Raw genomic sequence first — 24,644 nt, 5'->3', positions numbered from 1 at the left:
CTATTCAGACACATATAGATGGAGCTATAGAAGCTATACATAGCAGTGAAACCAGCTGAACACATTCCGATGCAGGCGAGGTGGAGAGAAGAGAAGGCTCCAAATCCCCACGTAATAATGCTGCATGATGGGAAAACCCCAGTGCAGGTGCTACTTGTTAAGAATTTTTTTTTACATTTTTCATAAAGTAAAAATCAACTGACATTTTGCAATTCCTGTTCATTAAAAAGCACACAAGTAATAATAATAATAATGTGTTTTATTTGTTGGTCCCTTTAAAGAGACGCACATTACCAAATGAAAACAATACCAGGATAGATTAAAAATAAAATCAAATGCTAAAGAAAAAAAACAAATAAGATTAACTTTCTGCATTTCTTCTTAAAAAAAACGATTTGTTGACTTTAAAAAGAGCTTTTAAAAGTCATTATAGGAATTTAATAATCAAAAAAGTTGAGAATATTCTTATCTGTAATTATTTATGGGTAACACTTTATCTGATGGGTCATGAATAAGATTGTCATGACACCGTCATAAACATGACATAACACCTGTCATGAACATGAGTAAGTCTTCATGAATACAAAGTTGACATTATTCAAAATCTCTTTGTTATGACAACATGACATTAACCAAGAAATTATGATCTGATATAAATTTGTTAAAAAAGTATTACTGATTTCACTTTAAAAAGTATGTAGCTTTATTAAAGCTAAAGTGTTACCTATTTATGACATTGATTTGACTGTTGTCTATTATAAATAAGGAAAATCAGTTTCTTGCATCAAGTTTAGTTTTTTATACCAGTTAAAATCATCTAAAAATGGTTAAAGTGTTAAATAAGGTCTGGAATGTATGTTCCAGATCTATAATAATGAGTATATTAAAAAAAGTGACTCAATCATATGCATATTTGTTGACATGTTAAGTAAATGAACTATTATATTAAATTAACTCATGTATAAATTCTTTAATAATATATCCACCTACTTGATGTAAAGGAACTTTTACTGATAATATTTTCACAAAATGTTCCTTTGAAAAAGTTCCAACTATCCCTTCAATAAACTCTATAGTGCTGATCAAAGGTTTTCAATATTTCTTTACTACTGAATTTCCAGTAGTAAAGGAAATTACTACTGGATAGGAAAAACTGCTAAAACATCAATTTAAAAATAATTCCTAATACAGGGAAGAGCATGAAGCAATTTCTCGATGCACTAACTGAGGTTCAGAGTAAAACTCAACCCATATACATACGTGACATGCATCTGTTTAATTCCTGCTTCAGCGCCCTTCTGGTCAAAGAGGCAGAGTTTGCAGACCCACCTGTGAACATAGCTTTGAAGTAGTCGGAGGATGAGGCCATCATTGCGCGGTGAACAGGAAAAGCTTCATCGCCGTCCCCAGCAACGAGCGTCACGTCACACAGCAAACCTTCTATTCTCAGCTGATCAAATCCCTGAATCCAAAAGGGAAGGGAGGTGAGAGTTATACGAGCAGGAAGTGTTTCTGGCTTCAGCTTAGGGGACCTAAATTAAGTAGCGGCTTTTTATCCCCTCATCCAGTGACTCCTCAGCTGAGTCAATAACAGACTAAGAAGATCACGTGCTTATCAAGGCTCCTGGTGACAGAAATAAAATCAACTCACCAGTTTTGTAATTTCCTCAGGTAAATTATTGATATTGCCCCTCGCTTTTGCACAACAGATTTTTATACCTACTATATCAAATGAGACGGGGGTTTTGGTGGCTTATGCAAATAACCTGAAAGCATAAAATCAAGTCAATGGTGCTAGAGCGGGGTGAATTTTAACGTAAAAATTCACCACCAGAAACAAACACATTCCAGGATCCGAGTATAAGGTGGGAGATAGGCTAGAAAAATCATTATCATTCCCCCGCAGTGTGCATTGACAGCAAAGAATAATGAACTGCTAAAGGAGCCAACGGTTTCTCATTTTGAAAGAAAGCTGGTGACCAAGGACAACCGCTGCAGCAAACAGCAGGGACCACAACATTTCAGGCTAATCCTCACTTTACACCAATCAATGCTGACATGCAGGGTAGGCCGTCATTATGAATAAACATTCCTTCTGCAGAAAATAAAAAAAGGCACTAAACAGACATAGACATAGATAAATGTGGGGGGGGGGAAACTAAAATAAATATTTCTTTCATTTAAAAAACACAAACAAGAAATGCACAATGTTTTACCAAAAGGGCTGAAAATGTCCAACCATTAGGCTGACAGCCTTTATTCAATATTTCAAATATCGGGAAATAGTAGTTTAACAAATAAATTTCAATTGTTCCAACTCACAAAAATCACTTTTAAATTTCTAAATATAACTAAAGCATATTTACATTTCAGCTGATTTAAAGTCAAGTCAAGTTTATTTGTGTAGCACACATCAGCAATAAGGCAGTTCAAACGATTTACATCATAAAAACATCAACTGTGAAACGAGTAACAAACATTAGATTTTGTCAAATATAATCAAATTCATCACAAATACACATAAAACATGTTGTCTCCATAACAACCACTAAATACTGTCAGATAATAACCTTTTTCTGTTCTATGGTGCTAAAAACTGAAAGCATTTTTAGCACTTCAGTTAGGACTGGCACTAAACAGAGAATAAATATGTAAAGTATGGTGGTGGATCTGTGATTCTGAGGGCCTTTTTTCTTTTAATGCTAAAAACCTACTACCCTCCGACAGAAAAGCTTAAAATATGTTGTTACAAGGTCTTTCAGGAGGAAAATAATCTGGAATTTATGGCCTAAGCAAAATATAAACAAAAAACATTCCCCTGATGAATCAAGATTCACCAAAAGATAAAACCCTCAAAACACAAGTATAAACAGGCAGAAAGCTGCTAAGGAATTATAAACAGGGTTCAACTGGTGTAATTCCACAAAAAAAAAAATAATAATTTACACCGGTTATATGTCGTATTTTTTAAAATAAAATGTTAAACGTCAAACTTGGTACTACTTCTAGATTATTTTTATTACCTTCTGAGAGACACCTGCCATTTTCAAAGACAAACTTCTCAGATGAATAAAAATGACTTTAAATCTAAACCTGCCAAGGATATGAATATATTTGGGCTCAGCTTATGAAACAGGAGTCAGCGACTATATTTCCTTCTCTGAGACAAACATTGTGAAATGTAAAGAGAGGACCATTCCTTTTTTAAACAATTATTTCCCCACTGAATAAATGTACTCAAATTGTAGGTTGAATTTTTTTAAAAAAAAGGTCAGTGTAAGATTATACAATAAAACATTAAAGTTATTTACATTTTACATCTTTAACAGCAGTGCCAACAAATTTTTCCACAATCTTCCACCCTGTGTACAATATGTATGTATGGAAGATGAGGAAGTCTTTTTAAAGGTTATGCAACATTTCCTACCTGTAGTAAAGTGTAAAACTCAGGCTGTACTCACTAAACCAACAGACAAGCAAAACTCTAATGGCCCAGATTAAACTCATATTATTCATTTTTTTCATGAAGCAGAGTGCACTCTCACCTGAAGAACCACAGAGCTGTGTGTATTGCTTGTAAAAAACCGTGTGTTTCCAGTCTTCGATGCTTGAAGGTGAGTCGTGATGCCCATTTCACTGCAGCCCAGAGCGACTTTCATGTGAGCGTCGTCGTCCTCCACGAGAGATCTGAAATAAAAACAAATTACAATTTTTAACGATAACCTCTTAAAAAAAACTGTGGTAAAAAGGTGCGTAGCTGGATTGTCACAAAATATTTCCAATGTAGAGTGAATCAACCCGGTTTCTGACCCTTCCTATCAGTGTTTCGGTCTCATTCTCCTCCTCATCTATCAAAGTGTCCTTGGATGAGGCCTTAATCTTTAATGCGCTCCTGATGAGTGACAAATAATTTAAAAAATTGCTGAAAATCAGCTATTTTATTTCATTCCATAACCAGAGAAAACTCAACTTCCAAAAGCATCTTTCAAAACTTTGTATACAAGTTTAAAAAAATAAATAAAAATGTTGTGAATCAAACAGGCTGATTTGCACTGAGATGTGATATTATTTCCGGTAATTTCAATCTGGGCATTATTACTGGTTTTATTAGGTATTATTTCATAGAAATGATCAAAACTCCAGTACCAAAGAAAAAAGTAATGCTGTGAACAGAGAAAGTTTTTCCTTCATAACAGAAAGCCCAATATCAAGTGTAGTTTTTTTGTTTGTTTTGTTTTTATATATAGTTTTTTGATGAAATGTAACGCCATTGCGTCAGGATTTCTGACGCAATTACAACACAGATCTGTTTACCCAATAATTTCAAACTTCACTTTACAGAGCAAATGGAAAGAATTCACTTTTCCCATATTTTATGTAACAGGCTTATTCGAAATTTTACTGATTGGGGGGGAAAAAACCATAAACATTAATGTAAGTATACACAATTGTTGTTTTGTAGTGATCATCCTTAAGATGTTTCTACGCCTTAAAATGGATTCCAACTGTGGTAAATTCAGTTGATTTAACTTGATTTGAAAAAGGCACACACCTGTCGTGGCTCCACAGTTGACAGTGTAGGTCAGAGGTCAAACAACGAGCATAAAATCAAAGGGACTGTCTGTAATCCTCTAAGACAAGATGGTCTTGAGGCCCAATGGGGAAGGACACAGAAAAACTTCTGTTTTTAAAGGTCCCAGTGAGCTCTGTGGTCTCCATCATTGGTAAAGGAAAGAAGTTTAGAACCAGCAGGAGTCTAACTGGACCTCACTTTATGCATTTTTTATGTTTTATTTATTTGAATATTTAACAATATGTACTTTGTGGATGCAGGGTATGGAATCCATGAACTCAAATGTTTGGCTACACCGGTGTTGCGCTGCAGGCAGTGGAAGGTGCCCTCGGTAATCCAAGCTTTAATAAATCTGTTTCTGAGCTACAGAAATGCACAGTGCATGTAGGGGGTGTGGCCTCAATGCTGCACGCAGTAGGCAGTATGCTACCTGTGTGACTGAGAAATGACAGTCAGTGAAGTGAACTTGTATGATTGTTGTCATTATAGTCAACATTAAGTAAAAACATTTCCCAATAACAATAAAAATCCCTATTAAATAGTCAACCTTCAGTGTTTTAGCTTCTAAATGTATTCTAGTAAATGTTCAAAAATCAGTCCAAGCCCCTCAGGAAAAATTTCCAACTTTGAAAAACAAAGAATTATACATCGTAATAAATATTTGCTAGATTGAATAGTTGCTTTTTGCTCTTGTTTAAGTCCACGAGTGAAAATCAAAATGCAGATCAACAAATGATATAAGTGTAGTAATGTGTCAGACTATTTTAGGAGCATAAGGAATAAGTCTTTTCCATTTTCTTTATTCTCACCATGATTTAAATCATTGTTATAGATTTGTGTATTTTTTTCCCTACACTTGGTGATCACAATTTTCAACAAGTATTATTTACTCACTTTTTGCTTATACAAAGTTTTGTTTGCAAAACTTTAATCCAATATTTATTAGGTACTTAATTAAAAATAAAGCTGAATTCCAAGGACATTTTTTATAAGCAATAACAATAAATAGTTATTGTTAGTTATTGTTGGTTTATCGCTGATGATAAACCAACCATACTGGTGTCTTTTCACATGTGGCGACACTTCTGACTCAAGCAGAATATTAATGAGTGACAAAGCGTTCTGTTTAGATAAACTGCTCCTCTATTTAGTAAATCATCTCCGAGCTACATTGGAAAATGAAAGATAATGTGAAAAGAATAAATATTTTTAGAATGACTGTGATGTGACGTGCTGTGCAATTGTTAAGGTTTCCGGATGAGAGGAACCGACAAAATTCTGGAAGTGATTTCATGTGGCGTTTATGTCTTCAGATGCGACATTGTTTTCAATCTGGCTAGTAAAGGCCTTTCGGATTGAATTGCACTGTTTTTCATAATCAAAACATTTGTTTTTTTCCCCAGAACTGTGTAACTAAAAGCATGAAAAGGGATAAAGATTATGATACCAGTAGGACCTTAACACTGTGATGTAACATGGTGCAAAGTCTAACTTCTCCACAGAGAATAAATGTGTGAAAAATCTCCCACTGTGCCAAAGGGAATATTCTCGGCATATACAGTGCAAACATTTATGCAGAAAAATGTAAACACACAATAGAATGGAGCTCATTTTGATTGGATAACAACTAATCTGCAGAATAACCCAAACAGGTCAGCCATTCCCATTTGTTTTAAGAAACATTTCAATTAAAAAAACCATAAAAAGAAATCTCAGGAAAAAAATGCTTAAAAGCTCCTTCACACAGGATGTGCAAAAATACTGAATGAAAACCAGGATTAAAATATTACAACTATTCCACTAGGAGCATATTGAGGTAACAGGGTAGTGAATGAATGTTGCATGGTGGTTTTAAAAGTGTTCATTTCCATGAGAAGATAGGCCTGGTTTTGATCAAATATCCGTCGACACAAATGTCTGGCTCAGCAGGGTTTTAAAGCAGAGTCTTCAAACAGGGCTAAGAGCAGGCAGCGCTCATCAGAAGGAAAAGACTAATGCTTTTCGAATGGACTATTTATATAATGAAGTAATTCAAAATGCTCGCCTGGCTGAACGTTTGAGAGGTTTTTAACACTGGTAAAGATTCCCTGAGTTTTAAAGGAAATTTCATTTCTTTCCTTTAAATTTAAGGTGGGAGGAGATTTAGTGGAACATTTCATTTTTACTGTTTAATAGTTTAAAGGTCAGAATAGCACGATATATTTAAACTATTGTAACCTCCTCAGCAGTGCTGCTCGCATATTGCTGGTCGGCTGGCTGAAAGAAGGTTGCTATATCAGTTCAAAACAAAGACAAATTAAACTATGGGGAACACTTTCTTCCAGGTTCAACAATAAAATGTCACAAGGTGGAAAACTAAAGTAAAAATAACACTTGAAAGTAAAATTTGCAGTTTTAAAATAATAAATCAGAATTTAATTGATTTTTTATGCTTTTTCTTAAAATAATTATAAATGACCAAAAATATTTTCAAAAACTTACTTTTATTTCAACTCTCCGTTTTGCAAGATAACCTGAATTTAACGTTGAAATAAATGCGAGCTGTAAAACATGGTGGTAAAACAAGATGGTGGGATTTTGGCGATCTGATGTCATCATGAACTACAAAAACCTAGAGTGAAAAGGTGAAAAAAAAAAGATTTTCCAAAAATGAAATCTTGACCAGATAATTTGATTAAGCAATGAAAATTAATTTAACCATGACATTCTTCAATTTTGCCAAAGATTATGTATCAAAATAAAAACAATGCATGTTATTTGTTATTTCAGCAACTGCAGTAAAAATAAATACATAAATAAATAGCAAAGTTGAGAAAAGTTTTAATTTACAAAAGAAAACATCCTACGCTGTGATTTTCCTTCTAAAAAGCAAGAAAATTACTTTTACATTAACAGAGACAAAAATAAATTAGAAACAAAAAACAGTTTCTGTTGTATAATTAAGTCACTGATTTGAAATTAAAAGAATGTAGTAATATTTTACTATTTACTGAATGTTATTAAAACTATAAGGGGATGGAAACTTATAATTTCTTTTCAAATAGCCTTAACTTTTTTTATTGCTTGGATCTGCTGAAGTGACCCTTAAGTCCAACAGAAGGCGATTAATGAAAATGTTGTGTATCACCTCAATTGCCCTCGAACACATCATGAAAATTTGAGATGACTGAAAGTCACCTGGAGTCTTTCTTCAAGGCTTGACCTCTAAGTCAAAGATGTTTGAAGCTTCTGATATAAACATTAGGAAACAGGTTGACTTGACCTTTAACTCCACTGACATGCTGAACCGATAAACACTCAGGAAGCCCAAAAAAGGTAAATTCACAGAAAATGCAAAAAATAAAAAATAAAAAGCACATCAAGATGCAAACTGCACTAGAAGGCATAAGGAAACCTAGGTAAAAATAGATATACAAGATGTGCTAAAGGCCTGCTACAGACAAATGGGCAACACTCAGATATGGGACTGGTAAAAAGGTCACGTCTTGCACGGACATGATGATGATTCACTAAGTCTAGCAGGAGCTTGTGAACAGGAGTACCACTAAACATGGATGGTTTTAACAGCAGTCACAATCACGGTGACACAAAGCACAGGCAATGTACTTGTACATTTACCCCGTCAGGTGGTAAGTCGGACACGCAGCGAGTAGAGAGTGGGTTGTCCAAACCATAAAGGAGTGCTGGTGGCTGCCGGGACGAAGAGAGAGACAGAAGCTACAGCATCCAGCACAAACTTTCTGCTTTCCTCAATCTCAAACTTTATGAATGCTTCAAGTTATCATCATCATCGTCTTCGCCTCTTAGTGGGAGTCAACACTTAATACAAAAATTACTACAACACGACAGATTTAGGATAAAATAGCAAGATTAAAAACATTTCCCCACCTTTTGCTTCACTTGTGAACCACTTAAAAACAGAAATGTGGTTTTGTGTAGCAGCCAATAAAGCAATTTCATCCCAAATTTGGCCATTTCACCTGGAATAAAGCCAACTGTAATCCAATAAACTACAAATAACATAAAAAGTTTTTCATTTATTATGGTAGTTAACAGTTTTTGTTGAAGGGAATAATGATAATAATTAACTCAAGTATTTGATTTATGCAGCACTGTCCTCAATATGGTTTAAAGACTCAATTTGAGAGTCTTTAAATTGACTCTCAAATATTTTTTTGCTTTTTGTTGCAGAAAATATTGCTTTAGAATTGTGTCACTTGGTTTACATATGAAAGTAATGCAATTTCATGTAAGAATAGGTTATTAAAGAAATACTTTGTAGAACACTGTGTTTTGTTGACCCAAATGCATTACATTTTTGCTCAGTATTTCACCTACAATGCAATAGCTTACTACTATAATGCAAACATATGTAATGCGTTACTGGCTCAAAATGGATACATTATTCTGAAATTACATTATTGGCTTTATTTTAAGCAACCAGAGTTATTAGGTTATTTGAAAGGTGTTATATTTACTGGCCATTATGACATTGTTGGTTGCTACTTTATAATTGTTTATAACTAATTTTCAATGATAAATTAAAGCAAAACCATATTCAACACAAAGTGGATGGGCTGAAGGGTGGACTAATGAGCAAAATCATAAAATAAATATACAATAAAACACATTGCGTGGCATAATTTAAGGCTAAAAGTGATAACAGAGGTAGACGAATGGCAATCTCTTACAATTATTAAAAGAATAATTCAACTTGAAGTTTTAACCCTAGTCATTTACTGGTTTTAATATCTCAGCAGCTTCATGACAGATTTAATGTTAAAATTTTCATTTTGCATTTGTCAGAAAGTTTTTGTGCATAGCTAAACAAAAAGAACCATTCCTGTAATTCTGATTGATTTCTGAAGGCTGATTTGCTTCGTCCTGTGTGTGAAATATTTTCCGTTATAATAAAATTCAAAAGCTTGATTAAATTGTCACAAGGTTGTTCTCATGTATTTGTACTTCAGTAGAAAATTGGAATTAAAATGATTAAAGTCGGTTTTGTACAAATCAATTCAAACTGTAAAGCCTGTGGTGGTCATGTTCATTCATTCTTGATGTAATTCCTGGGTTGAGTGTGGAAAAAAAAAAAAACCTTGACAAAACTACATGGACCATTTCACTTAAACATTTTGTAATGCTCGATTTAGTAGTTATCACATGGCTCCCATCATCCCTGAGCAGAGATTTGGCCCTTAGTGGTGAAAGAGAAAAAATTGTGAGGAGAATGTCTTTCTCCAACGTTGTCCAAATGACTGAAAAAAAAAGAAAGAAAAGAAACATGGGAACTGGTTCCTTATTGCATGTGCCAGAGAGCTTTGGAGATACAACTAAAGAAACAGTTTTCCTGTCGTATTTAATAGCAACACATTTACGCTTCTCTTAATTTGTTTTAACATGATCAATCTAACTTCTTTGTGAACCCACTTCGTTTGGTGTCAGCTTTGTATGTGTAACGCTCAAAAAAAAAGAAATGACGAACAGACCATAGTGTTACTACAGCAGAGTTAAGGATCATACAACTCAGCAGCAGAATCACATGAACAATGATTGAGCGGAAAACCTCTGAATTGAGAGTTATTGCAAATTGAGCCGGGAAGGAAATCCCAATTTGTCTCTAATCAGAGCAATAAAAATACCTTGATACCGAGAGTCCTTTCAATCACCTACAACAGAAATGTAATAAAGCTACACGTTGACCAACTTCTGACCACAGAGATTCACATGACCCGCATGGCTGCAGCCCTCACCTCAGTCAATGAGGCTGTCTGCAGGTCACTTTCACAAGTATTTTTAGTCAGAAAATTAAAAGAGTTCTAAATACAGCAATATGAAATTGTGTACAACTATCTGATTTTCACATTTTACAAGCTATGTAATTTCCTGCAGAATTATGTTGATATTTAAAAATAACAATAATATTCTCTCACCTTTGCATGATGTTCACTTCGTCTATCAGACCTCACATCTGTAATCTTCCCATCTCAAAATAATTCCAAAGTACTTGCAGTAACCTTATCTCAGCAGTATCTGGGTGCACCAAGTGTTGAATATTAAAATTATGTTTTAATATAAACTTCAAGTCGTAAAGCCAAACTCCTTTTTATAAAATGTGAAGCATCAAACCCGTCAATATTTCAGAAGCTGAAGATAAAATAGTAAGACACTAGGTGAAGCCAAAAAGAAAGAAAGAAATATCTGCAGGTTTTATAAAACAAGCTGCATTATTTATTTTCTATTTTTTGAAGAACCTGTCTTGAAATAAGTAATGCTCTCTATCAAAAGGTCTGTTAAGCCATTAATTAGGGGAGAATACATGAACGTTTACTCCAAGACCGAACTAGAATCTGAGCAAAGATGCAGGAGTCATGCAAAAGCCATAAAAAATGAAAAATGTCAGCAAAAACTAGCCTTGCCTGTATTCAAATGAGTGGAGGCACAGCTCCGCATACAAAGGAGCTTAATTTGTCACTCCACAAATAGGGATGCACAGTTAGTAGCAGATCATGTCATAATCACGTAGGTCAGCATTATTATAGTATATTTCCATATTCAATTACCCTGAATGTTCTGGTGGGGCACACCTGTCATTATATGAGGCTAATTATGACCTCAAAGTGCAGCTATGCCAGCGCCATACCAAAAACGTACCCGGCATTAGTCCTTAATGAGAAAGGCTGGAAGAAACTTTGCACCTCCTTGAAATGTGGCTGCAGGCGGAAAGAAGTTGCAAACATAAAGGTAGCTTGGCTCTGACTTGCTGGGAGAAATACGTTTCTGTTTGGCAACATTTGGGGTAGAGAACTGATTTGAATTTTATGTCTTTAAATCTGCAATATGTAAACTTTTTAGAAAGGCACTAATAAACAGACGAGATAAAATTGGCCGCAAGTTTTGGGTCCGTGCATATGTTTGCTCTGCTCTTCAGACTGAACCATGAGGGATCTGATTTAATAAACTTGACATTCAGTCAGTCCTCTGTAATGCATCCGTTCTTATGCTCTCTTTATTTTCTTAGTTATTATAGATCCTGGCTGGTAATCCATTTTCTGTGAACGCAAACTCCACTCCATCATAAATAGCCTTTGAAAGTGCTAGCATGTGTCTATGTGAGTGAGATGAGTGCAGATATGACAGCTTCACTTGAGTAAACCCACTTGAGTCGGTCTGTACCTCCCCCTGGCCTTTCAATAAAAATAAAATAATCCCTCAGGCAGCTGTTGCCATTTATGAGAAGTGGCCACAAATCAGCATGAATTCAAAGTCCATTTCAAAGGGCAGGTATACTAAAACCTTAAAACCTTAAAACCTATTTTCCCCATCGTCGTGCTTCTAAACTGCGTTGTGTCTACACGCAAGGCAAGATTAACATAGATGAATATGAATACTATAACTAAAAGTTCATTATGGAAAACAGCAGCAGATGTTTCTCACAGGAAGGCAACTTTTCATATTAGGTTGTTGTCATGCAAACAACAAAAGAGATGAAGTAAAGCTTTATTTTATGTTTCTACAGAATGGTGATCATTAACATCAAGCCAAGCACTCGAGAAGAAAACACAAGTCATGTATTTTGTTACAAGCGCGTCACCTTCAAGCCAGTAAATGAAACAGGTAAGACGTTCATATTAAAAGTTGTATCATTGAGGCTTTTCTGGTTTTCTGAAAAATTTTGATTCTGGGGAAAAAAGGTAGAGGTTGGAGTTCTGAGTCCAACGGAAATGCAGACATTATAAGATTATCCCTGTGTATGCAGCAAAGCTAATGTCTCCAACCATTATCTGATTTGTATTGAACTTAAAAAGAAACAATGCATGAGAGTACATTCTGTTGTTTAATATGAGCGTTTTAAGTTTTGCTGCTTTTTGTAGATTTTTCCAGTATTTCCCTTGCCAGCCACAATCAGAGGCAATCAAAGACAAATTGAATAAGCCCCATCTCTGGTCATTTGATTGGTGCATGTCTAGAGTAGGCCAATATTAGTGTTTCAGTTTATGCTGGACTTTAAAATATTATTACAGTAGCTTGGAACAGCCAAATAAGTTTAACCTCAATGCTGGCATTTCTTCCCTGAATAAGTTTAATTAAGGCACGCTTAGATAGATCTCACAGCATACTTAGAAAAAAAAAACTGAATCTGATATTTGTATTTTTAAGCATGAATTTAAGGGTCCTGTGCAGTGTTTTGGCTGTGCCAAGGACTGCACATTTCTGGCAGTCTGACCCTAACCCTAGCAGTCTGACCCTAAGATATTTGCAGTCTTTCTGGCAAATATCTGAAGATATTTTTCTTCAGAAAATATATCTATATCGGATGTTATACATCCTGTGATTTGTTCCAAAAAGATTAAATGTTTAATTGACTCTAGGTTGGCTTAGAAACATCTTCAAATGAAACTTCACCTGGATAAATTAAATCAGCTACAGACTTTACAGACAAAACATATCACATGTTCCTGCAGCAATCTGGTAAAAAAGGAGAATCAAAGCATTTTTTGGGGTCCCTTTCTTATTTTAAACTGATTATTTTTCTTTGGAGATTATTCAGTCACAGATTTACTTTAATCTCAACACTTTTTACACAGAAAAAAGACATTGTCTTTAGAAAGCTATTTTACAAGGAGCCAAGATTTTAACTGAAAGATATAATGAAAAAAAAGTCTTAAAAAACCCAAACAAATATCACTTCTCACTTTATTAAACTGAATAAAAACTTTAAATAGAAAGCACTAAAAAAGGCCCAAACCACAACATGCATTCCTACTCTTATTGGATTTTATGCAGTTTGCATCCATTAGACTGCTGACAAAAGGCGAGAACAACACAGGGAAGGAGATAAAAAAAAAGACAAGTGCTAACAAGAATCAAACAGGCAATTGTGGCAGTTTGACTACTGGAACACAACAGCGCTTTTCATACATTAGTCATGCTTCATTGACACAAAAAATGCCTTTACTCACCAAAACACCACAATTTGTCCTTTGGTATTTAATTTAATCCATACAAAGGAAGCTGAGCACCACAGGAAAGCTATGTGGCATTGTTGAATCAGCTGACAGGCGACACCACTGGTTAGAGCCTTGTAACGCATGCCTCACCTCTCAGTTCACACCTATACACACTGACAACATCTCTGGCTTCTGCTGCTGCTTGTTCTGAGGTGCATTAGCAGGTAGATGACAACTAAATAATTCTGATAAAAACACATCAGGCACATGACTCCAAGTGCTGTCAGGAAGAAAGAAAAGTCTGAGAATTTATTGTCTAGGTCAGCAAATGACAATATGGTCCTTGGTAATTATTGACTTTATTTGAATAAAAAGACAACACAAGGCAATAACAATTCATATAGAAATAACAGCCAGTCTGAATGTTATACTCTCAGTGAAATGAAGTCATTTCTCATAAGTGTCTGTAGAAGACCGTCTGCAGTAGAAGTGCCCTGTACTCATGCTTCTTGAAATTACTCCTCATTCAAGTTAAAAACCACATACTTCAACGTTAGGATTGTGATAATCCAGCACAGAATAGTAGGTGTTTATCAAATAGAAATAATTGATTTTTCAAATGTGAATCACTTTGTAGAACCACATTTTGTGGCTCATTCGTCTTCGTCAAATACCTCAAGCTCAGTCAGATTGAACAGAGAGCAAGTGTGACGAGAAAATGCCATCATTTCTGAAATTGAAATTAGGTTAAGACTTAAATCCTTTTCAGAAGACAATTCAAGGCTAACGTTCAAGGTAGAGATGGAGATGGTTTGCAACCAGTCAACTGAAGGACACAGAAGTGTAAGAAATACCAGAAATAATCTGCAATGAGAAGTGGAACTTTTCAGTTTCCCTTTGAACCATTTGCTCAGCCAACAAAGCTCAACTTGTTCCCTATTATTGGTTTTAAAATAATAAAATGAGAAGACGTTGGACTCTTATGGAAGGTATTGAGCTTCATCTTCCTGTTTTGCAATGCTGGTTTAATTTTGTAAAACTCACAACTATGGGTGACTTAACCATCTCTGTTTGGAACCTGTGAATGGCTAGAGTGAGCATTCTCACCCAAGAATATTTTCTTTGCAACATCTGACAGATTTTCTTCCAGGATTGTACTTAGCTGCATCCATCTTCCTAACAACTCCGAACGGTTTCCATGTCCTTGCTAAGGAAAAGTATCCCCATAGCAGGATTCCATGAATTTAAAACATGGTCTCATGTGAACAGAACACTTTCTTTCACAAGTCTGCTGTGTCCTTCACAAGGTTTGTGCGAAGCTCCCAATGTGAGTGGCTTTCTTCCAGTTTGATTAACTCCCTACTACTCTTCCATCCAAACCAAGGATCTCTGTAGTTTCTCCAGAGTTGCCATTGGCCTCTTAACTGCTCCTCTCATTTAATGTTTCTCTTGCATTTAATGTTTCTCTTGCTCCCAATTAAGCTGGCCTGCCAGCTTAATTGGACTGTCATGTCATGGTAGGGTGGCGGTTGTTTCAAACTCTTTTCCGTTTTCAGACAGTGGATTGATCAGAGCTCAGTGAGATGTTCAAAGCTTGGAATATTTTCTTACAACCTATTTCTGCCTTGAACTTCTCCATAACTTTCTCCCTGTCCTTTCTGATTCTTGTTCTTCTTAATGCAGTTTCTTCCCTGATGTCCTGGAACAAGCCTCTGAAGCCTTCACAGGACATCTCAATTTACACACAAATGAACCCAATTCATTAATTAGGTGACTTCCAAAGGTAATTGGTATTATTAGGCTACACCCTTCACATTCATGTGCTACTTTGTGTTGGTCTATCACATTACAAAGTTATGGTTGCAACATGGAAGCACATAAAAAATGTTTAAAGAATATAAATGATTTTAAAAGACACTGAACAGAGATGTTTCCAGCTGTTAACTTGGTGGACGCAATGTACCTCGTATATTCTAAAAACGTACTCTTCTGTGTCCTCCATCAGTCGCTAGCTAGAACACACAAAAATTACCCCGCCAACACAGCAAGACCCAGTTATAAATATCTTAAGGCAAATGGACAGCGGGTTTATAAAGAGTGACTTCTGCCTTACCACAGACTAACCCCAAATATCAGCCTGTAAAATCCCAGCTAACTTTTCAGGTTTCAAAATAGTAAGTGGTCTGAGTAGGCAGAGCAAGACAGAGCAAAGTAAAGCGGCAACTCGATGCTTCAGTGCACTTCGATTGTCATTGTGTGCACATGATTTACCATAACATTACTGTATGTAGCCACTTCCACAACCAATTAAACACTTTAAGATTTGCAACCCAATGACAAGAGCTGCCACAGTAGTAGCACTATCATTTCTTATTTTGCAATGCACTATAAACATATAAAAAACTCTGACATGCAGCTTGGATACATTAACTTTTATATGTACTGTTGCTACAACAGAAGGAATGTACTAATACAAATGATCAATTGGTGTCCTTTTATTTGAAATAATTAGAGAGTTTGGTCTACACTCAGCTCAGAGTTGCTGACAAATGGTTACAATAACTAATGTGAGTAAATTAGTGCAATGATCCCAAAATCGATTACTATTCAGTGAAACATTAATTTTAATTACATATTTTATATTAAAGTTGGATTTTTCTAATAGTTTCCATTTGGGATAAGATCAACAACAAAAAAGTTACCAGGTTTTACAGTAAGCCAGTTAAGACCTTAAGCAGTTAAGGTGTGCCAGGTAGCTGACACTATGTGTACTGTATGTTCATTGTAGCTTCAGGACACCTGTAGAGATTTACAGTAAAAATTAAATAGGCAAAGCAGATGAGAACATGACTGTTTACTGTCATCAGAAAAAAAATTCTGGGGAAATTATTAAGTAAAAGCTGGAGGATGGAAAAACCTAATTTAGTCAAAATCCATCCACGTTTTAATTACTGTGCTAGCAACAAGAAATCTCCTACAGGCAGTGAGTTAGCTCACTTAGCACAGGTTGCCTTGAGAACTGTTTTTCTTTTCCCCTTCAAAATCCGGCTCTTCCGCTCTGTAAGCCGAAGCTACGCCAAGAACCGAACGGCGCTCTGACAGAGGAGTAGAAGCAAGGATGGCAAGAGGCAGTGTGAAGCACACGCTTTCTACCCTTCCCCCTTCATGAACAGTAGCTGATGACAATAGCTTCTAAACCAGGGCATGTCAGACATCCTGACAAAGGCAGACTCCTCCCAAGCTACTGATTCCCAGCTCCAAAACACACACAGTCACAGGAAGAGGGCAAGAGTCAGGGATGTGGTGTCTGCCATGTCCGGACTTGCAGAACAACAAGCCTTTTTGACGGAAAACGAAAAGCATTCTAAGGTGGAACCATAAAAATCATGTTGGACGAGGGCAAATCTCTTGATTCACACAAAGCTCAGTCGCAGTCTACCCAATAAAGTGCATGATATATACAATAGCACCTTAATCTATTTAAATAAATAAAGCCAGCAATAAAAACCAGACAGAAATCCAAGAAACACACTACCACAGTTGTATAACGCAAATCCCATTAAGGTCTTACTCACATGTAGGCAGGCGAAAGGGGTGAGGACCTGGATGTCTTAAGGACTGGCACTGGGAATTTCCAGCTGACAGGAGAACCGCTTTTCCATTTCAACGGCATGTTGTTGTCACCAGGATGGTGCTACAGCAGTACCAGCAGCAAAAACCATTTCCATGAAAAGATTCCCAATGCAGTCTTCCATCCCACTCTGCCCACACCATTTAAGGGGGAGGGAGAGCAGCGGTGGCACCAGCAGCTGCAGAGGAACGCTGGTGGAAGCAGCGAGGGCTACAGTCGGGGTTGTGACTTTAGCACTGAGAAGCCAATGGACTGCGCTCAACGCGACTGCTTTCCCTGCTGCATTCACAGTTGTCTCGTGGAGGGAGGGAGTGAGAGAGGAAGGAGGGAGGGAGCGCTGCGCTTCCATCATCCTTTCAGGATCTCTGAAAACACTGTCGCTGGGCAACACTGCCACCTCGTTACAGAGGTAAGGATTACAGCTCAGAGCCAAACGGAGTGCAGATAGTTTTTATGGGTCGGGAGTTGAACACAAGAATCCTCATAGTAAGTTTCACAACATTCGTCTGAGGCAGAGCACCGTCTTAGGATCCTACCACTCATTCACCCCTCTGTTGCACAATAACTCTTCTCTCTTTCACAGGTAGACCTTCTACTGCCCTTCTGTATATACTGATTATTGACCCATAAATCACACCTCCTATAAACAACCTCTTCAATTACATAATGTCCATAAACACCCTCTATAAATCTGCAAATTATGTAAATTCTGCCATTTAGTGCACCTTGATCTCTGTACATTATGTTCTCAATGATACAGCTGTGTTTACTATTAAAGAAAACTACTGCTGTTTAAATTCTTATCTAAACTTCACATTCTGATTCAAAATAGCTAAACGCATTACTTCTATGACATTATGTTTTAATTATGCCACTTGACCAGTTCTTTTGTTGTATGGGAAAGTAACTTCAGAGGTTATCTGCATATACAGTCATTGGGGTTCCTCTACAATTGTTTTATGTTGATTGTAAAATAAACTGAATAGGACCTTCTAGCAGATATTTCAGGTGGGTATGCATTAAATATGCATTCAGCCAAAAAAAAAAAAAAGGAACAGAAAGTACAGACCAAAACCACGGCTGAACATTTGCTACAATAATATCAAATTTTGTGTTCTATTATAGCACGTTTCTTGAAATTGCAGACAGTGATGTTTTGCTGATGACTAGAATTTAATTTATTGTGCAGCTCTTGAGGAACAGAAGGAAGGAGACAAGGAGGGAAATACACAGACAATTAAGAAAGGGAGGAAGAAAACATACAAAGGAGGAAAAGGAAGAACAGAAAGAAGAAAGAAATCAAGGCAAGGAGTAGAAAAAAAGAAAGCAAAGACAAGGGAAGAAAGAACACAAGAAAGGAAAAACGTGAGGAAGGAAGAAGGGATGACAGAAGTATGAGGAAAGGACAGGCAATGGTTTAGCAAATCTAAATATTTCTCTGTAGTCTGATTCTCTTTTGCGATATTATCTGTACCTGAAAAATATTTAAATAAATTCAAGATTTTCACAGGCTGTACAGAAACCCTGAGTCATAGATAAAAAAATATTATCAACAACATCCTATTTTTTAACATTAAGGCTAGATTGTTTTTGTGTTTGCAATAGCAGTAACAGTTGTTGCTCTTCTGCTTTATATGGACTCAATTTATATATAACTTTTCTAGTCAAAGCACTTTACACTAGAACCGCATTTACCCAAGAGCACACACACTAATGCTAACAAACTTATTATACAAAGATAGGTAGGCAACTTGGGACTAAATACCTTGCACAGCGGTACATCAACCTGGTACAGGAGGAAGCTGGAATTGGATCCACAGCGCCGACAACTCTTCCACTGAACCCCAGATGACAAATTCAATTATACATTTTGATTTAATTTCTTGGGTAAATCTAGTCATTTCATGTTTTCATGTTTTGTGAACATGACATGTGCCCCAAAACTGTAGGTATGTGCAAACGGTAGAAACCTAGAACTTAAAGGTGAACTAGTTTTTTTTTTTTTTGTGATAGACTACAGTATCCCATACAGGGCGACTGGTTATGCCCTGGCCTACAATAACAGACACGCAAGTTTGTGCTCCACTATTTTAGTCTCTGCACTTTCACAGAGAAAGCAGCATGTGCATTGCCCACCACAAGCATAAGGCACACACAAATCACTCCCAAGTTGGCCACCAGTTGCTGGGAGACCAGGAAGTACTTAATAAAAAATAAAAAAATAAAAGTTTTAGGTGGAACAAGCAAACTCTGATTAGAGCAGATGCCTAAAAATGTGTTCACAAAGAATTACTCTTTAGATAAAGTTTACATTCACCAAGCAAGGACGGTATTTACCAACGTCTTGCACATGGTTTTCTATTTATAGTCAGACTATCACTGAATCATTTACAACTACAATCATGAGATGACAGCGCTGTCATTGCTTTTGTGGCTCTGTCATCGTTATGCTATGATAAATTCATCTAGAACAGTTGCAATGCCAACAACAAGGTGGAGGTAAAGGTGTGCGTCACCAATGTGCAGACAGAATTCACAGTTCGCTGTAGCAACAACATTGCCAAACTCCTGTGAGACATATGCTGCAATTTATAAAAGCCAAGCAACCTCTAATTGAGTGCAGTATAAGCAACAAGAGTTTCTATTAAACGTGGTTCAGCAATGTTAAAGCATAGCCACACATACCCAAACCACAACAAAGAGGATGACTAAGAGCAGAAACCACAGACTTCCTCAAGAGCTGCAGCCGGTGACAGTCTAGATCGCACAAGCTGACCTTTTACAGGAGGTTACTAATTAAAAACATTGAGCAACGTGATCTAGTATGCAGAAAGTTAACATAATCAGACAGCTGTTGTTGGAAAACTTTACCAGGCACCTTTTAGCAGCATCTACTGCTGCTGTGAAGAGGTTTTTGCACCCTGGTAGTTTTCTGTCAGACCAAGCTAATTTTATTTTAAGAGCAATAAATGGAGAAAAAGGGAAGTTTATAAATGATGATTTTGTTTATTATGGAAAAATGGGAAAGAAAAAATATTATGTCAAAACATGATGCAGTACTTGATGCAGAAAGAGATAAATAATACATTTTCTATTTAGTTCTGCCTATTTACACAAATCAGTCCAGGGTTTCTCCCAGAAAGCTTACTTAGCCCAGTGGCTGAGTGCCAGAGCAGACAGTCATGTTTTTGAGTCAAAAAATGTTTAAAGTTGACCAGAAATTTGAAAAGATCAATTGATAATTATGTGTTATTGGAAGATTAATGGATTATAATACCCTGCAGGAAACGCTGCAGCGTATCATAAAAAACATGGTCAGTTTTTCTTTTCAGGCATTACTAAGAACCACCACAACAGATTTGAAGTTATGAAATAAGGCACGTTGCTGCTGTGTCTAATTAACGCTCTTTTGAAAAATGTTACCCAGTCCATATTTAATAAAAATAAAATGTGGACGTTACAAACTTCCTCTGACTGTAATGTAATTATAATCCTGTCAATGCTGGAAAACAAGCACTATGGTAATTATGGCTTCAGAACACCTGCTTGCTTTATAGTTGTGACTTGAACTCTTCCTCCTCTTCTCATTTTGGGAAATCTCTGTAATATTTGTCGAGGTTGCTCTTTTCAACAGGGTTTGTGGTGACGTCATCTAAGCTATAAAATTGTAATCACTGTGACAGATTCATTGGCTGTAGTTTTATTGCTGGAAATAATAGCATACAGAGTTTAAATAAAGAGAAATGTTTTGTACCCAAAAATGAAAAAGCAGGGGTAAAATATGAAGTTTCAGAAAAAATGATTCTTTGTGAAAAGATAAAATATACCTATATTGACAAAAAAGACTGCAATAATTAACTGTTATATAGATTATGACCCTTTACTTAGATAACTGTCATTAAATTGAGAAAGCTCTGAGCATTTAATGTGGGGATAAAAATGACTTTTTGTAGCTTTGTGTCTGAGAAGCTGTTCATTTTTTTCAATTCTTTAAATACTCTTCTTTACTGCTTCTCAATCAGATCCAAGAGGATATTGTTGCCTCACAGATGCAGCTGCTCGTAAATACTAGAAACGAAAATAACAACAGAAAACAATCCCCCCAGTTCTGTGTGTGATCCCTTTAGTATTCTTGTTTGATGCTTCAAACATTGCAAGAGGCTTATTAAAACTATTCAGCTGCCGCGAGCCAAGTGTAGCGACAAGTCAAAGGCTTTTAAAACATTTGAGTGTTACTACACTCAAATATCGACAGATTTAGCCAGTGTTAAACACGCATCTGTCAAGTGCGTTAAATGACTTTAACTGTTGAGCTGTTGTAAAGGAAAAACTGGAGGTCTTTCCCAGGAATCTGAGGTACATTGTTGGCGCTCGCTTTTAGTCCTGGTCAGACTGCGGCGAGGACTGCTTTTGTTTCTCGAAGGGTAATCAGGGATTAAACCATCTCACGTAATGCTAATGTCAGTCTGCTGTTGGTTTAATTACAGTACACAGTCACCAGCTAAAAAATAGTAGAAAATCATAAAAGAAAATAAAAACTAAAACAATTCATTTACTTTCAAAATGAGTTACAAAATGATGAGACAGTGTGACACAATAAATTACCTGTCATGTAGTACGACAGGCATCGTCTCTCCTCTGTGTGCAGGGTGATCCATACCCTCCCCCCAAAGCACACCTGGACAAAAACAGGAAGAAATCAAAGCAAAGTTCTTAACAGAATTAAATCCAAGTTCAACACCTTAAATAATAATAAATAAACTGAACACTGTCTACTTGAATTTCTTCCAAGTGGCAGGAGATACAGAAGACTAGGATTAGTCAGACTGGGAACATTTTGTTTTCTCTTCAATATATATGTAACCCACACCTTTTTCAAACAAACATACAACAAATAATATATACGCCAATGTGTGTTTGTTTAAAGGAGTTCACCTTATTTAAATGGTTGCGGATCGAGTACTTTCTGTATTTGTGAAACCCTAGTGAAATAGCTGCACAATTAAGCGATTCTATTACTGTATACATTTTATTCTTCACAGTACAACCTGAGTCACAGCACAAATAAAGTTCTCTGTGTGAGTTACAAGTCACATTAAATAATAGTAAGCACATTAGATTGCTCTTCCTTAAAGCAAAAATGAAAATAGGGAAAAGGCACAACAATCTCTGTAACTACTTTCTTGAAGAAGCTATTCAGGGACAGCAATCAGACTTCCTTGGTATATCAGTACGCCACATTTTGACTTGGCAATACTTCCAAACTCTGCGTAGCAAATGTTATTTAAATTGATCAAATTCCCTTTTGTACAGGTGCTTTTAAAATGAGCTTTAGACCAGGGGATCTCCAAGTCCAATACCTCAGGAGTCAAAATCCAACAGCAATATAAATGCAACTCTTCGCACATTAAAATCAAAAGAACTCATTAGCATCTAATCAAGTTCTGCAGAGATGTTGACAGTTCTCCAAAACTGAAGGAAGAAACACATGCTGTAGACTTTGAACAGACAATAGATGTTTTCTTGGTGAATATAGCTTATGAAACGTTGAGAAAAATGTTTAAGTTCGATTTAATCTACTCAAAACACATTCTACCACAGGGTTAGGGAGATTTTGGTCATTTCTATATGTTTTTTTTTGTTTTTAATTAAATTATTCCGTAAGACAAACCTAGTCCTTGGTGCAGGAATACAGAGAATGAACAATCATTACTTTTTGGCTGCCTCTCTGACCTTTGTTGATTTTGTAGTCACTGTTTTCTTCTAAAGTTATTGATGACTGCATTCTTCTAATGCAGTAACTGCTTAAAGGTAAGCAGTAACAGCTTACCTTTATGGCAAATACTTTTTATTTATTCATTACAAGAAAAAATACTGAATTTTACGCTTTTAATTTGTTATTTATGTAACCAAGAAAACGTTTATTGTCCAGGGCAATAGACTTGCCCTGGACAACATAAACAAGAGTTCAAATAAAACATTCATCAGAATACACACACACAGTACAAAAAGCAATTGAAAACAGTTAAATAAAAATTTAAACTGATAATTCAAAGTATAAAATTAACACCAGTGTTTTAAATTAAAAAAGAACACAGTTGTGTATTTAACTGATTTAAAAGTTAAACAGAAGAAATTATATTTTCAACTTGTGGCTTTGTGTATAACTGGACTAAATAAAGGGTAAACAAATATCTACAGTGAGCATAAGTAATCAACACAAATTTACTTCTGTTTTTAAACAATTTAGCTTTTTCAAAGTGGGAAATAAAGGCTCCTTTCTCTTTATGTGATCTTTCCTATTTAAGTTTGATCTCGGTTGTTATGACATTTGTTTTGAAGGTTCGCAAAGATAAACAACAGAGAGCTATAGGCGGATCTAAGTGTGTTTAAACTTGAGGTATGTTTTGTTTTTAAAACTCGTCTCTCAGCGACAGTGCGGTCTTATTTACTAGCACTAAAACAGATTAAAACAACATAGGACAGTAGCCAGACAAAACCAAAACCAGTCAACACTGTCAAATCTCTGTTGCTTTTCTGGTCATGTTGTTGCCTTCACAATGTCGGTCCATTCTCCTCCTCTGGGATTCAAGCCCTAGCTAACTAGCTTAGCCGACACTAACGTCAACGCTTGCTAGCCTAAAATCTCGGTAAAAGACTCGACTACTTTAAGATTATTAAGTTGGAAACAAGTCTCCAAATCCAGCTTTAGTAGGTTTAGTTAGTTTAGTGAGCCGTAACTGCCCGGTGTCAGACGAAAATTTAGTTGGTTTAGTTAGTCTAGTTGGTTGATTGATATGCAACAGCCAGCAGATGCCTGAGCCCAACTGTCAGCTGGTATTCGTTCAGTTAAATAAGCAACGTGCGATATTCCCACCACTTTACACGTTTTTTCACACAGTACGTAAACTTTTAAGTATATATATATTCCATTACCTTTCGAAGCACGATAACCTTACCAGCGTCCCTGTTTTCCTTCCCAAGCCCCTCAAATCCACTTACAAGGCTGAAGCCGCCTTCTTCTCCCGACAATCCAATGCTATTCTCGTTTACTGTTGAGCAGGGAACATCGAAACTTCCCATTGGTGGAAGAGTCTGGCAATCTTCTGCCATTGGCTCAAAACTTCCGTTACTAAATAAAGTGGTTTTAGGAAGAGCCTGCTTCATGTGCGGCACGTTGAGGCTGGCTGAACAGGGTGTACTCCTGTGCTCTTTAAATGGGTAGGTTTCCAGACTACCATTTGTCCAGTTCACATGTGTGTATTGCAATATATACATATATTCTATTTTATTTTTTTCAAAATGCTCAGATATGTTTTACATTGAAGTAAACAGCACATAACTTGTAATAATGCCAAAAGCTGAAGTAAGATTTATGTGCTACAGATTGCTAAGTTAATCAGAGTATTCACAGCTTTAAGTGGAAGTCAGTTTTAAAATTTGTTTAATAGTGCTGTCTTAATTTTTAAGTGGAATTGTATTTTATTCC

At 36.1% G+C, this 24,644-nt stretch overlaps 1 protein-coding gene across 7 annotated transcripts in view; it reads right to left on the bottom strand.

The window, feature by feature from the left end:
* klhl13 (kelch-like family member 13) overlaps positions 1-24,270 on the bottom strand; it is a 38,762-nt gene extending 14,492 nt beyond the window's left edge. Inside the window, exons 1-5 of one of the 7 annotated variants that reach the window (XM_055043606.1) lie at positions 24,115-24,270; positions 21,761-21,833; positions 18,921-18,992; positions 3,546-3,687; positions 1,330-1,462 (exon numbers count right to left, since the gene is read on the bottom strand). In XM_055043606.1, the coding sequence (XP_054899581.1) occupies positions 1,330-1,462; positions 3,546-3,687; positions 18,921-18,992; positions 21,761-21,833; positions 24,115-24,268 (574 nt within the window). In that variant the 5' untranslated portion in view covers positions 24,269-24,270. Of the gene's footprint in view, positions 1-1,329; positions 1,463-3,545; positions 3,688-3,810; positions 3,972-8,191; positions 8,264-17,099; positions 17,421-18,920; positions 18,993-21,760; positions 21,834-24,091 lie in introns of those variants that run through there. The other 6 variants (XM_055043607.1, XM_055043611.1, XM_055043610.1 and 3 more) reach the window with 6 other exon arrangements.
* Between the last annotated feature and the right edge of the window lie 374 nt (positions 24,271-24,644).

The sequence above is a fragment of the Poeciliopsis prolifica genome, unplaced genomic scaffold (assembly GCF_027474105.1).
Source record: "Poeciliopsis prolifica strain line A6 unplaced genomic scaffold, Auburn_PproV2 SCAFFOLD019, whole genome shotgun sequence".
Lineage (NCBI taxonomy): Eukaryota > Metazoa > Chordata > Actinopteri > Cyprinodontiformes > Poeciliidae > Poeciliopsis > Poeciliopsis prolifica.
The sequence above is the reverse complement of the archived record's forward strand: the minus strand, read 5'-3'. Positions and strand labels throughout refer to the sequence as shown.